The following is a 13811-nucleotide window of genomic DNA, read 5'->3' on the forward strand; positions in this document are numbered from 1 at the left end:
ACAAAGATGAGCTTCCACTGAGGAAGCAGCAGACGGTTTACCACAAGTATCCATATTAGTTAAGAGAACAAGGAAAACTGCTCACCACATATTGTGGAAATTTTAAGAGCTCAAAAGCAGGATGAGCTCAGCAGTAATACACAACATAACACACTTGACTGGACATGCATAAGACAGGCAATATTGAGTTACTTCCATTTTTATTCCACTGGACTAAGATTCTGAAGAGCTTGAAAACCTTCCAGACTATCTACCATAGCAACTGCATTTGTTTGATGATTTGTTTGGTTAATCTACCTGGTTCAAGTAAAAATTACCTGAAGGGAACAACTGGACTAATACACCATTATCCTTTACTCAGATGAAGAGTCTGTTTGAACTAAGACTAAACTTGAACAATGTTATCATAATTGTTTATTAATTAAATGGGTTGTGCCTATTAGTCAAAAGGTTACATCATCAGCTTGTGGATTAAGGTAATGAATCTTCTAGCAGTACTGTTTGCACTTCTGACCCTGGTGGATCTAGAGAGGAGGAAAAAAACAAGATAAACCAAAACCTTTCTTGGCAAGAAACTCACCTGCCATGCAGAAACAGGAAAAAAGAAGACAAAAAGGAAGTACAAGTGAGTCTCACCAAGATCCCAAACACTAGGGGCAATAAAACCATACCAAACAAGATCCTAATGCTCTTTCTTCAAACCACGTATCTCGTGCTTAAGGGAGCAGCCATACAGTTAGTCTGATCCCAAGGTGTTTGTAAGCAGCTCAGTACATTCCCAATTTCTGAATGGCAAAGGATATCACATGCTAATTCATCCCCTTACAGAAGGAATAGGCAGACCCTATCTGGCCTTAAGTGCTCAATTACCAGGACAGCTCCTTCCCAGGGCTGCTGCTTTTGTGTCATTTCCTCCTGCCTGCTCTCCCTCAAAAGGAATCACATTAATACCACGCATAATCACATTAATACCACGTTAATACCACAGCAGAATAAAACAAGTCTGGATTTAACATCTCATGGTTTTCCTCCCCCCTCCACCTCATGTGCATTTGTAGTCAATCTGCACATTTTTGTTGTTGGTTCAATAAGCAGCACCTTTAGCTGAAGGTCAAATGAAATAAAAGTGTTTAAAGCTATAAATGAAAAGCCACTGCACTGTACAATTCCGAAGTATGCCAACACATCCATGCTCAATGTAAACAACTGAAACAACAATCTACGGTGTTTCTGCAGGGAGTACCATCTCTGATGGAAGTAAAACTTTACAGGCATTGATCATAATACACCTAGGATCACCAAATGGAACTGTGCATACCTACCTAACCATTCTGAATGCATGAGCTCTCAAGAGTACTCAAAAGATTGGTATTTCTACTCCTAGTTCAAAGGTCACTGTACAAAGAGTACAGCACTATAGCTCTCATAGATATTCTCAACACTCCCTTTTTAGTTTATTTCCGAGTTTGTCTCAAAATGAACATGCATTTATTATTATATGCAAAAGACAAAGTACCCAAACATGAACATGTCCTTTAAACACAGCTCAGATTTTCTATTTCCCATAGTGCCTTACAAACACCTTTATCCCCACCTGCTTTTAAATAAGCAGATGTAAAAGCATAAGTACTTCTCATGCTTACAGATAAAAGAAACAAAACCCAAAAATAAATTATGAGCCTAGTTCCTCCCCCAGAAGAAAATCTGTACCTCTGCTCTGATTTTCTCAGCTAGGCAACGTCTCCCAAGGACAACATAAAATTCCTTTCACATACACACCCCCAAAAAACTCCAAAATCAACCAAATAAACACAAACTTTTCAGCTTTTTCTTTGAAATACACTGCCTTTCCCCTCCCCACACTTTCTTGGGTCATATATGGGGTGCACACCAATACAGAAACAGACTAGATTGGACCTAATATGATATTCTCCTTTGCAAGATACCACCATGGAATTCCATCAATTGTTTTCTCTTATTTACAAAGTAACAGTAAACTATTTACAAGGATTTTGCAAAGAGAAACAGTACAAGCAGCACTGCTAGACTGGTCTTTCCCGATAATTAGGTTTGAACTGTGGATTCCCACAGCCTGTAAAAATGCCTCTCAGGTGTTTGTCACACATGCACCACCCAGTCTGTCACTCAACAAAATCTTCTGTCATCTAAGGCATGACACCTGAAAAAGAACAAACAACACTCTAAACTTCAGATATAGCCAGAGATGAATAGAAATTCCTTAACAGATAAAGTTATACTATTTCCCAGAAAATATACTGGGAATTAAAAAAACAACAAACACCAACTCGCCTCACAACAAACCCAAGCATTATTTCAGGCAAGACTAACAAGACAAACAAAACCCAAACCAGAACAAAAAGTAATCATGTGTCTACCTTCTGAGATTTGAAACCCATCCCTCACAGTAAATCTTCCATTGCTCAGTATCTACTGACAGGTTTCAGATTATTTCTATAGCTAGACTTCTGTTCTCTATGACCAACAACATCTACATATTCAGATAAAAATGTGTTTGATAAAATTGTGAGATATGGTGATATATGGGGATATCAGGGGCTTCTGCTGTGCAGGTTGATGATGCTGAACAAACACTGGGATAAGTACTGCTAAATGAAGTGTTGTGGAGTTTTATTGCACAACTACACAGTGAGACGGTGAGTTTTGAGGGTACAGATGGTTGAGGTAAGTGGCTTTGATATGCAGCCTATTGAAAATACCCTAAAGCTAACCAAAACATTAATTCCTTTATGAAATTAAAGAACAGCCCGAGTTTTCTCCAGTTCAGAGATTTAACTGACCAAAGAAACACTTTTCTGTGGACAAAAGTAAAATTAAGATCTAGACATGGCCTTAAAATCTAGTGTTAGGAAAAACACTACCTTTATCCACCTCATGTCCTGCAGTCCTCTAGTGGTAAAGTTTTGTTCAGCTGAGACCCAAAAAGGACAAGCTGATGCTATGTTACCCAAGACACTGCAAGACCAAGAATAAGCATTTCTTGTACTTTTTCAAAAAATAGAAGGTTAGAGGGATGTGGCCATGTATTAAGACTTAAGTGAATAAAGGCAGTATGAAGGAAGTCTTAGCATGTATATAAAACAATAATTCTGTAACAAGTCATCTTTAAATGTTTATTTAAGTAAATGGCCTTCTCTGAAATAGAAAAAGTAGCCCAGGAGTTGTTTCACAATTCCTCAATTACAGACCCGTTTCTTATTTACCTAGCAGAGGATCACTAGGATTCCATAGATCTTAGAGAATGCTTAGTAACTTTTAGGGCCTCTTAATCCAATGTCAGACATCTCTTTTTAAGCCCTACTCTTCTCCCCACAGAGCAACAGAGCTTCCCATTAAACAGCCTTTTGTATCAATTCAGTCTGTCACTCCGAGGTCATTTAAAGCAGCTGATGGAAATGAAGACACTAAATAGCCAGTGTTACTCAAGATACCTTGATGTTACAGTATGACACTCAGTAAGCTGAAAATTTGATCTTTTCCTCTGCAAAAAGAATTCACCTCTGCAAAATGCCAGCCATAACAGCACGTCTCCTCCAGAAAGCTATGCCCAACAGGCACCACATTTGCCTGTTTCATAGTTAACATACACCTCCTCTCAAACTCCACAGCAGAACAGAAAAACAGCACTAACTAACACTGTGGGAAGTACAGCACCGTAGGACTCGACACTGGACATTATAAAATCTAGCAAGCCCTCTAAAACGGCAGGAACCTGCATGAGATCAACTTTAAGATGTGCAGTGGTTCTTGAATCCATCCCTGCACAGATCAGTATGCTTTTTCCATCACTACCACTGCCCCTTCTGACAAGTTCTTCTGCATCAGAAAGACTCAACGAGCAGACACTACCAAGGTTACTTTGATCAAGACCTGAGCTACACTGTGTCCTTTTTTATTATAATCACAGCAAAGCCACTGTCACCTTCTTCCACAAATCTGTATCTACAAGGAGAAACAGGAGGAGCAAAGAACAGAGAGTACTAATGAAGTTCTCAGCAAATATGGGATTCTCTCAAAAAAAAAATCTTTTCTTTTTAATATACCTTGATTTCACAGTCCACTGACCAGTAAACTTATTCCCCTCAATCTAATACAAATCACAACAGACAACTAATTTTAGCACAAGAACTATAAAGGCAAAAGGAATATATGCCTCATGATTACAACACTCCATGATTCTCCACAGTACTGGAGTAGCACTTTCATCAACAATAAAAACCCACTGTACTTGCTTAATTCACTTGCCTAAGCTTTTTAGTGAAGCAACTTTCTCAAGCAGCAGTTGTTGCCTGTTCATACTATTACTGAAGCACAAGGCTAGAATCGATTCTAGATCAGTATGGTAATTCTGCAACTCCTGCCAGCTTAGCTGGGTAAGCAGTCAAGCTAAAATCTGCAACCTTCTACTCTAAGATGAAATACAGATCTCAAAAGGATTTAAATGTACATGATTTTAGAAAAACAATTGCTTCTCAGGGATAGGAGCACTGCAGGCCTGATTTTCCTCTTGTAACTGGGATAATTATAGATTATGAAACAGTGCCAAGCAGGGCTCCTAGAACACAAAATTCAAGTCCTTGTGTATCATGGCCTCTTCTTTAAAATATTTCCATCACATCCATTATGACTCTATGCATCTGTCCTTAGCAGAAAGATCTGATCTGCACTGCAACAGTACTAGAGCTGACAGAGGTTCTTAACAAATGAAACAAGTCTGCTTTTTGCTTTCCCACAACTTTCTAGTCTCTGCTGCTTTTTAAAATGGAAAAGTTGCAATGAGATCTGCTTCCAGATTCTGAATCACTTTTAATTTTCTCACATCAGAAATGAAATTGGCTTTTGAGAAAACTATGCACTATAGAATGCAGTGCAAACTCTTGATTATTTTCTCATATCTAATGAAAACAAACCGACTCCTGTCAGAGCTCTTCTGCATCCCTGCTCCACAGGCAAGTGATTCCAGTTCAAATTTTCCATTATTTACTTCAAAAAAAGCATAGCCTCCAACAGTAACGTTGAAAAAATGTCATATGGCATAAGGAATGTTTTGTGCACATCTGCAAACAGCAGCACATTTAAGGTATGAATGCAAAGCAGTTATAAATATCTAAGTATCAACTAGCACTATCTCTCTAGAAACAGGAATTCTGAATTTCTATCATTTTTGTTTCAAACATTGCTGAGCAATATTCATACTTAAACTTTATACTCCAGATCTATTACAAAGGTTAATAGACAGTTTATTGTCCTTTAGGAAGGACTTGAAGCTGTCAGCTGAGCTATTTTGTACTATAGAGCAATTACTTAGACTTTTCTAGATGAAAGTCACCAAATAATTATTCAGACTTTCCTAGATAAAAGGCCAAATATTCCTCATTTTAAAGAATAATTTCTGACATACCATACGGAAGATGAGTTTAAAATTGTAAAGCATCCTAAGGAAATTAACTATTCTGCCTGGCTTTACCTTATGAAGAGAGCCTAGGGATTCTTTTTGTTTGATCTACTGATCCTGATCCAAAACTCAGCAAACCATAGAATTAAGATTGCCACAACAGAGATTAGTCTTTAAGAAAAACACCAGAATTTTCTTTTATATCATCTAGTTCAGAAACACTTGGTAATACTTGCTAGGATTTAAAGCAATATACAGAAAATGAAACAGCAATATGTTAATATTTCAATAGAAGTTGTTACATTGTCAATACAAGTCAGGGTACCCCTTGCAAAGCACAAGGAATGTTAATAGGCACGCAACTCATGAACTCTTCAAATATTTTAATTTTTCTCCCTCCCTTAATTATGTCCCCCCCTATAAATACTTCTTATCCACAACTTATTTTCTTCCATTAAAGTCAACACTGTCAAGAATATGGATTCTTCTGAGAAGGTGATCTAAGAAGGCAAGTAAATTTGTAACAGTTATTGGTGAAATACCACAGCACTTCAACAGTAATTTGCAGTCCCGGGAGCATAACAGTCATCATCTTGTCTTTTATACAGCAAGTCTAACTTCTTAGCAATTAAATTCCTTGCATAAAATTCCACAGAAGTTTTAGCACCTGAGAGATTTAGATGTCAAGAACAAAGGAACATCAATCGAACTGAATGAAACTCCTAGAACTGTGATTTGCATAAGCTCACACTTGCAATATACACAACTACTGTGTCTCCCGAATTAACATTTCAAAAACACAATTGTAGCAAATACGGCAGGGATTATCCTCCTAGCAGTTGTTTTGTAACAAGTATCATAGAAATACCAAAATCACTAGCAACAGATGTCACTTTTAAAAGCCTGTCCTGGTAAGAAAACAAGATTTTAAACAAGATGCACCTGAAACGTTAAGATCATTTTTTTTGTTGTGGTGGTTTTGTTCTGTTTTTTTCTTTCATCACAGCTACTGCTTCCCAGACAAAGTACTGAAGCAGAAATGGTAAAAGTAACTTACACACAACCTATCTCACATTACAGACTTCAACAGCATCTGTACGGCCACATCTTTCAGAAAGAAAGTGAACCAGATCTGAAAGCAACATCAACTGATCTGATATAGTTACCAACTTTTCATGAAAAATAACTGTAGAATTAACTTCCAGAAGCAGCCACTTGAGATGCTCAGAGTAACATCACAAAACCACAAAAGTTGGAAGAGATACACAACTCTCCAGGTTTGAAGAACCTAAGAAGTAGACTAAAGTCTACCATTTTCCTGAGAAAATACGGCTGGTTTGGCTAGAAGTTGATACAATCCCACACTATTTTGAAGGGAGGTGCAAACAAAACATACTTTACAGCCAGAGCAAAATGAATGAGGTTACCAGAACCAAGCCCAAACTGATCTTTTACAAATGCAGCACTGACAGAGACAGCAAGCACAACATGCACTTATGCATTAGTTGGTCTTTCATGTGAGCTTGAAGAGCAGTTTATTTCAATGGGTTTAAGAAAAACCCCACAGACATATATTTTATCTATATTTTACACAGCAAAATGCATAAAAACCTTATTTCAAGTGACCTTTACAGCTTATATACAGAATTACCCCAATTCTGATTTGTCTTTGAATATTTTATGGTATGTGTGGAAAAACTAAAGCACTTCATAACTTTTAGAGCTCTGAATAAGAAATAATTTGAACACTATGCACAGTGTAAGTGACAAGTCTCCTCTAAAATTCTCTGCTCACCCCTTTTCAGGTATACTATTACACCTGGCCTAAATTCAACTCCAACACCTGGTTTGAAGCCTCACTCTCATTAGATACACTTCCTCTCTCCTTGGATTTCAGTCTGACCAATATTTAGGTGTTAATATTGAGTGTACTTTGTGATAAATATTTTTCAAAGTCACAAACATATTATCACCTTATTTTGATTGCATTTAATTTAGGCAATTAAGAAAACCAACATTAAGCTCACTGTGCATCATTCCCTGCAAATTTAAAATAAGAAGCCACCAAATATACAAATAACCACCCTTATTGCTTTATCATTATAAGCATGATAATTAGAGAGATGCATATACTGCAACTCTGCTGAACTCTAGAAGTTTTTATGACACAGACTGAAGTTTAGAATAACTGATTTTTTTTCCACAATCAAATCACTCTCACCCAACAGAATCTTACCTACAACCACCTAAAAGACAGAAAAATCTCAATATCGAATCACCTAAATGAAAAGGCTGTTTTGAGATATACTATTATGTTTAATTAAAAAGTACAAATAATTTCTGCTTCTATAAAAGAAACAGACAATACACCCATATAAGCATAAGAGTCAAAAGACTCGCTTGGATGATGTTTAAGCTTAGGAAGCACATAATAGAAGACAGGGCTCTCCCCCTTTTCAGTAAAAATCAGTCTTGATTAGTCTGTCTTGTCTGTTCTTGCCTGTTCTACACACCAACGTATTTTTGTTCCGTGTGCTGATTTGAGAATTTAGTAAGCACGTGCTGAACATATGGGCAAGGTAGCTCCCTGCTCATTCCCATATTACTTAAAAGAAGTGGCCTGCTCCTCCTTCTATCAAAGGAACTAGCCATAAAACCTGCAGTTTGCTTCTGTCAAAGGACACTTTTCCCCGTTCCCATTTGTTATGTTGCAGCAAAGCCTGGGGTCTGAGGAAGTAGCACAGATGAAATACAAGTGCCACTGCCAGAACAATTCTTCAGGAAATCTACTTTTGAGAGTTCCACTGAAAGGACAGCAAGTAAGAACAGGCAAAGAACTGGTTTACTTGAGCTACCAAGCAACACTGGGCTACCAGAGCACTGACTGGGCAGCCTAACCTAAGCAAGGTCCTCTAAGAGCAGGACAATTTTCCTAACAGTTCCAGCTGGGTTAACTTTTTAAGAGCAATATCCTCAATGACAGAATCATCCCACATGCTCTAGAGGAAAGTTCACCTCAAAAGTTCACATTCAAAAACAAAGTTTTCTTTCAATTAAAAAAAAAAAAATCCACTCTGAACTTTAAGAACTATTGCTATCTGCATTGCTGAAACACTCAGCTTTTACCAAACAGGATGACAAGCCAGTTTTAACCCAACCACTGAATTTGGCAGTTTACCCCAGCAGGCTGACAGATTTTCTTCGGCTAAAATCATCATATTTCCAGACTAAAAGAAGCATATAATACATGCTAGTACAAGAATACAGCTTATCCGTACATAAGAAAATGTAGTCATGGCTCTAGCAGTTACGGCCAGAAACTCAGCAGAATATGAGCAGTCCCAACAGTCACAGTGTACTGTATCTAATTACAGCCCACCTGCGAATGTTCACACCCAAAAAACAAGACTGAACAGTACTTAAAAGCCACGTGGACCATTGCAGTGAAACCCCTGCAAATCCCCAAGCCCTTGCTGCTACTGTCCTTCCTCAACAGCAAATGTTTTACTCGCCCCCTGCCCTCCAAAGAGTGCAGAACGGAATTAAAAACTATTCTGCTACCCTAATGTAATGAATAACGTTCAAAAGGGAATAGAAAAAGAGGCAGCCCACACTGCTGCCCTGTGACATCTAGCAGATTCCAAGATAACCGTCAGATCATTCCTTACAAGGCACTGTATACATGTCCACAAATAAGTATATAAATCCTCTACTCTCTACACAAAAAAAAAAGTACACACTTGCATACACCCCACATACCATCCTCAATCATTCCAAGAAAAATGCAAGTTGCCAAGAACCTTCTAACGCTCTTATGTCCCAAAACCAGATTTCTGCTTCATTTCTCACCAGGAACAACGACAAATTGAAAATCAAGACAGCAATAGCATGATTTTTCTTTCTGATGTTAGACTCTCCACTGTCCATTTCAGAACAGCCAAGAACTAAATTAGCATGAATCACCACCCTTAGGTGGTATGTTTCCATTTTTGTATTCTTCATTAATTGAAAATGGTAGGTTTAAAATCCATTCAAGAAGTTACTTTCACCTGTTAAAGAAGTTCCCAAAAAATTCAGTATTAAAAAAAAAAAAAGAATGCTCTGAAATTCAGACTAAAGCACAGCAGTATTTCATGTATAAATGTTATTCTCAACTGAATTTAGAAGGAAATGTTTATTAGAAAACAATACATAATAGGTCAATATTCACTGCACAAAGTCTGTCATAGTGTGTAACAACATCTCAACCTAGGATCCTTCTCAAGTCTCAGCATACACGAATGAAAACAACCTGCTTTGTTACCAAGCAGCTACAGTCAAATCTTAGCCCTGCAGGAATCCCAGGTATCTAATGGTCCACATTTACTACTGTGAGATTAACATAAAGCCTTACATCGTCAATTCTCCATTAACCATAGTCCCGCTAAATTGAACAAAACCTATAGAACTGCTTTGGGACGAAAACCCGCTAGAAAACATGGTTTTAACAGATTACAGCAGGGAACGCTGGGATTTAAATTTATCCTCAAATGTCTTGCAAGCTTATTATACCAGCTTGCAAAGTACACACATAAGGAAAAACAATTTCTCTGTGCACCATCCTCTAAAGAGAGATGATACTAAGGTGGAACCCAGAACTGTTCAGTAAGGGATGTCTGGGAATGCAAAGGCGTATTAACAGTTGTTACAGCAGTTGCAGAAACTGCTCTTACCCTTCACCTAATACTTACTGTTGGCTCCCACATCCTCAGCTACTCCAGAACCTCTCATTCTCAGGTATGTGAATCCCAGTATCAGAAAGAACAAGCATGCAGCAGTTAAGAGGAACATGGACAGGTAATGTGCACTGAAGCCTCCAGTGGTGGATACCTCCTCTCTTTTGAACTGTTGGAGAAGCTCCTCCTCGGGCTCAGAGAGATTCTTCTTGTAGGTGTTTTTCAGGTAGGTATGATTTGAACCCGTATGATTGGAGTGGTTGAGTCTAAGGGAGGAGGTGGTACCACCCGGGGGAAGGCTATTAGTAGATGAATAGATCCTGGATTCAACATTACAGCTACCAGGAGCACCGCTGAGAACGTGATTATTGGTCGCTTTCCTAATGGTGCCTGGAGGGTCACTGATTTTGCTGTCCACATCCGTGACCGGTGTTGAGAGCAACAATACTGATGGGGATTTCTTGGATAGACCAATGCGGTATCTGGGGCTAGGAGGACTAGAGTCCAGATTTTCACATCCTCCTCCTCTTCCCCCCACCACCGCCGCTGCCTCCTCCTCCTCCTGATTTCTGCCCGTGTCTAGACTGCCGGCAGCAGCCGCCCCCGCCGCCCTGTCACTCGTTACGAGCACACCAGCACCGCAGCCTCCGCCAGCCCTTTCTTGGCCCGTCTCCATCACGCCAGCGCCGGCTGCGGCGCATTTGCTTGTTATGAATGGAGCAGGCGACTTGCTGAGGCTCCGTCTGGGCCGGCGAAGCGCAGACTCCTCCTTCGGTCCCTGCTGTTTGGCCCTCGCCCCCGCCGCCTCCTCCTCCTCCGAGTCCGAGTACTTGTCCCTGCTGCCTCCGTAGGAGAGGGGCCGGTTCCCGTTCACGGTCCGGTTCTTCCACCGCTGCTGCTCACTCTCCTGCTCCTCCTCCTCTTCGTCGTCCTCCTCCTCGCCGTCCCCGAGCTCCCTCACACCCTGAGTCGCCGCCGGTCTCCTGGCCGCCGCCCCCCACCAGGCGCTAGGCTTCCGCCGGGCCGCCTCCTCCGGGGGGGAGCTGCTGCTCACGCCGCAGGCGCCGTGGGGGGCGCCGGGCCTGAGGCCGCGGAAGAGGGGCGCAGCGCGCTCCCTCCTGCCGCCGGCCTGGCTCCGGGGGCTGCTCTCCACGTCCGACTCGTCCGAGCTGAAGCCCAGCAGCACTTTGCCGCCCCCGGCGGGGGGTGCGGTGCGGCCCCGGCCGCCTCCGGCGGCAGCCCCGGGGAGGAAGGGGTGCTCGGCGCCGGCCAGCCGCGCTCCCGGAGCCGCCCGCCCGGGGCCGCCGCCTCCGCCCGGCGCCGCTCCGGCTCCCGTGTTATTGTTGTTGCTGTTCCGGGTCTTGTTGGCGCCGCCGCCGCGGGCCCCGGCCCGTTCATCCTCGCGCAGCTTCTTCAGCTTCTTCAGGTAGACGGGCCGGGTGCTCTCGGTGACCGGCCCCGGGGAGAAGCCAAAGCGCCTCAGCTCCGAGAAGAGCTCCTCGTCCGTGAGCTGCGCGGCCGTCGCCATTTTCCGCTCCCCCGCTGCCGCCGCCGCCGCGGCGCTTCCGACCCACGCGCCGCGCCGCGCTCCCCGCCGGAACTGACGCGCCGCACTCGGCTGTGGCCGAGACCCGCCCGTCACCCCGCGGCGCCGCCCGCCGGGAGCGCGGCTGCCGGGCGGGGGAGCGGGGGATGAGTGGGGCGGGGCCGCCCGGCGCCGCCGGCCCTTCCCGGCCGCCCCCGCTCGGTCCCGGCTGTGGCGCGGGGCTGGCGCCGCTCCCGCCACCCCGGCGAGAGATGGGGCCGAGGATGGCCCCGTGCGTCCCCGGGCTCGCGGAGGGGCTCCCGGCGGGAGTGGCGGGAGGCGATGGGAGCAGGGACGGCACCGCCTCACAGGCGGCCCCGGCACCGCGCGGGTGGCCTGTGGGAGGCGCTCTCGGCGGCGGCGGGGAAGCGGCGGGCGGGGGACGCCGAGCGCGGGAGAAGGGAGGCGGCGGCGGCTCTCGGAGCTGGAAGGGCCGCGCCGGTCGGAAATGCGCTGTATCAGACACGCTTGTGAACGGACAAAACCACCGCTGCTGCGGGGTGTCGGAGGGCTCGGGAGTGCGCTACAGTGAGCAGCGTCAGACCGAACAATGAACCTCCATTACCGCCATTCTGGGGGTCAAATTTAGCCCAAAGGTGGCTGGAGAAATGGGAAGAGGCTGCGTGCGCCTTTGGCGGGCCCTTCCCGAGGTGGCAGGCAGCGGCTCCTTTCCACCAGTGTGCCTGGTGGGAGCAAACTCCAGCATCAGTTCATCTCGGCTGTGAGGAGACATGCAACCTCTCGTACATACAGAGGAACGTAAGCTGAGCCGGGGGAGGTTGAGGTGGCACATTAGGAAGAATTTCTTCACAGAAAGGGTTAGACATTGTAGTGAGTTGCCCATGATTGTGGTAGAGATACACCTGGAGGTGTTTAAACAGAGTGCCACATCCAGTCTTAGTGCTGTGTTCTAGTTGCCGTGGTGTTATTCAGTTATAGGTTGAACTTGATGGTCTGGGGTCTTTTCCAGCTTAATAAATTCTCTGTGATTTTGCATGTGAAAAATTTTGGAATTACCTGGATGTGTTTGGCTTCTTTCTTTTGGAAAATATAGCTCTTCATATGTATTGCAGTTGAAATTGTCAAACTGTATGCAGAAACGTGCTGTGTACTTGTCAAATGGTTGTGCCAATATGAAGACATGTCGTCCTGGCATTTCTCAGAGCATATGGTGTGTGCTGACCCTTCTGGATTGGCCTTTTGGCCACAGAACCTCATACGAAGGCTTCAGAATCTCCTGGCCTGCCTGTCTCTACCTATCCACACTGGATAACAAAACTCTGGGCTCAGCTTCTGCATACCACGTCAAAAACACAGGAGGCTGGGTTCAAGTTTTGACCTAGCTCTGACTGGCCTTGCACTACCATTGGCAAAAGTGGTCCAGGAGCAAGATCCAACTGCATGAACAACTGTGTGTGTTTCCCCTCACAGTCTGCTCCAGTGAGGATATTGTGGATGTGGCCTGCTAATGTCAAAACTGAAGCTGCTAATTTTGTTATTGAGGAACATTTGCAGAAAAGGAGTTGAGGTAGCTGTGAGGCAGCTATGTGTGAAGATCAAGCCAAGTTTGCTGAGCTAGAGGAGTGGCCAAGGGTCTGTTTGACTGTTGTACTTTATGTGGCACCATTGTGCACAGCCTCTTGTTTCCCTGACAGGAGCTGTTTCACATACTGCAGTATAGTGCATTGGAGGAATGCACAGAACTCCAGCAGTAAGGATGATTACACTCAACATGAGCTCTATCACACTTTAACCCAGTAATGTAAATGTACCTATTCTGTCCTATTTCCCAATGTATACTAGCCAACTGCTATCATAAATAGCATGAAAAATGCTTCTGACATTCCATTCCTCCTCATCAGTGAGAAGCAACCCACAATTTCCTCCAACTAGTTGGGATACGTGTTTGAACATGCCCTGCCACATTCAGTGTCTGCCTCCAGCTGCCTGTGACACCGGCCAAACTTACAGCAGTCAGTCCCAGCCCAGGCACTGTTCTGGCAAGCACCTGCTCGGACACTTTCCTTCTATGAGCAGAAGGTATGCTGTCCAGCAAGAAAGTGAGGATCCTGTCATC

At 43.5% G+C, this 13811-nt stretch overlaps 1 protein-coding gene across 1 annotated transcript in view; it reads right to left on the reverse strand.

Moving 5' to 3' along the window:
- LEMD3 (LEM domain containing 3) overlaps positions 1–11825 on the reverse strand; it is a 43269-nt gene extending 31444 nt beyond the window's left edge. Inside the window, exon 1 of the mRNA XM_063396527.1 lies at positions 10165–11825. Within this exon, the coding sequence (XP_063252597.1) occupies positions 10165–11677 (1513 nt within the window). The 5' untranslated portion in view covers positions 11678–11825. The remainder of the gene's footprint in view (positions 1–10164) is intronic.
- Positions 11826–13811: the final 1986 nt, after the last annotated feature.

The sequence above is a fragment of the Prinia subflava genome, chromosome 4 (assembly GCF_021018805.1).
Source record: "Prinia subflava isolate CZ2003 ecotype Zambia chromosome 4, Cam_Psub_1.2, whole genome shotgun sequence".
In the NCBI taxonomy this organism is placed as follows: domain Eukaryota; kingdom Metazoa; phylum Chordata; class Aves; order Passeriformes; family Cisticolidae; genus Prinia; species Prinia subflava.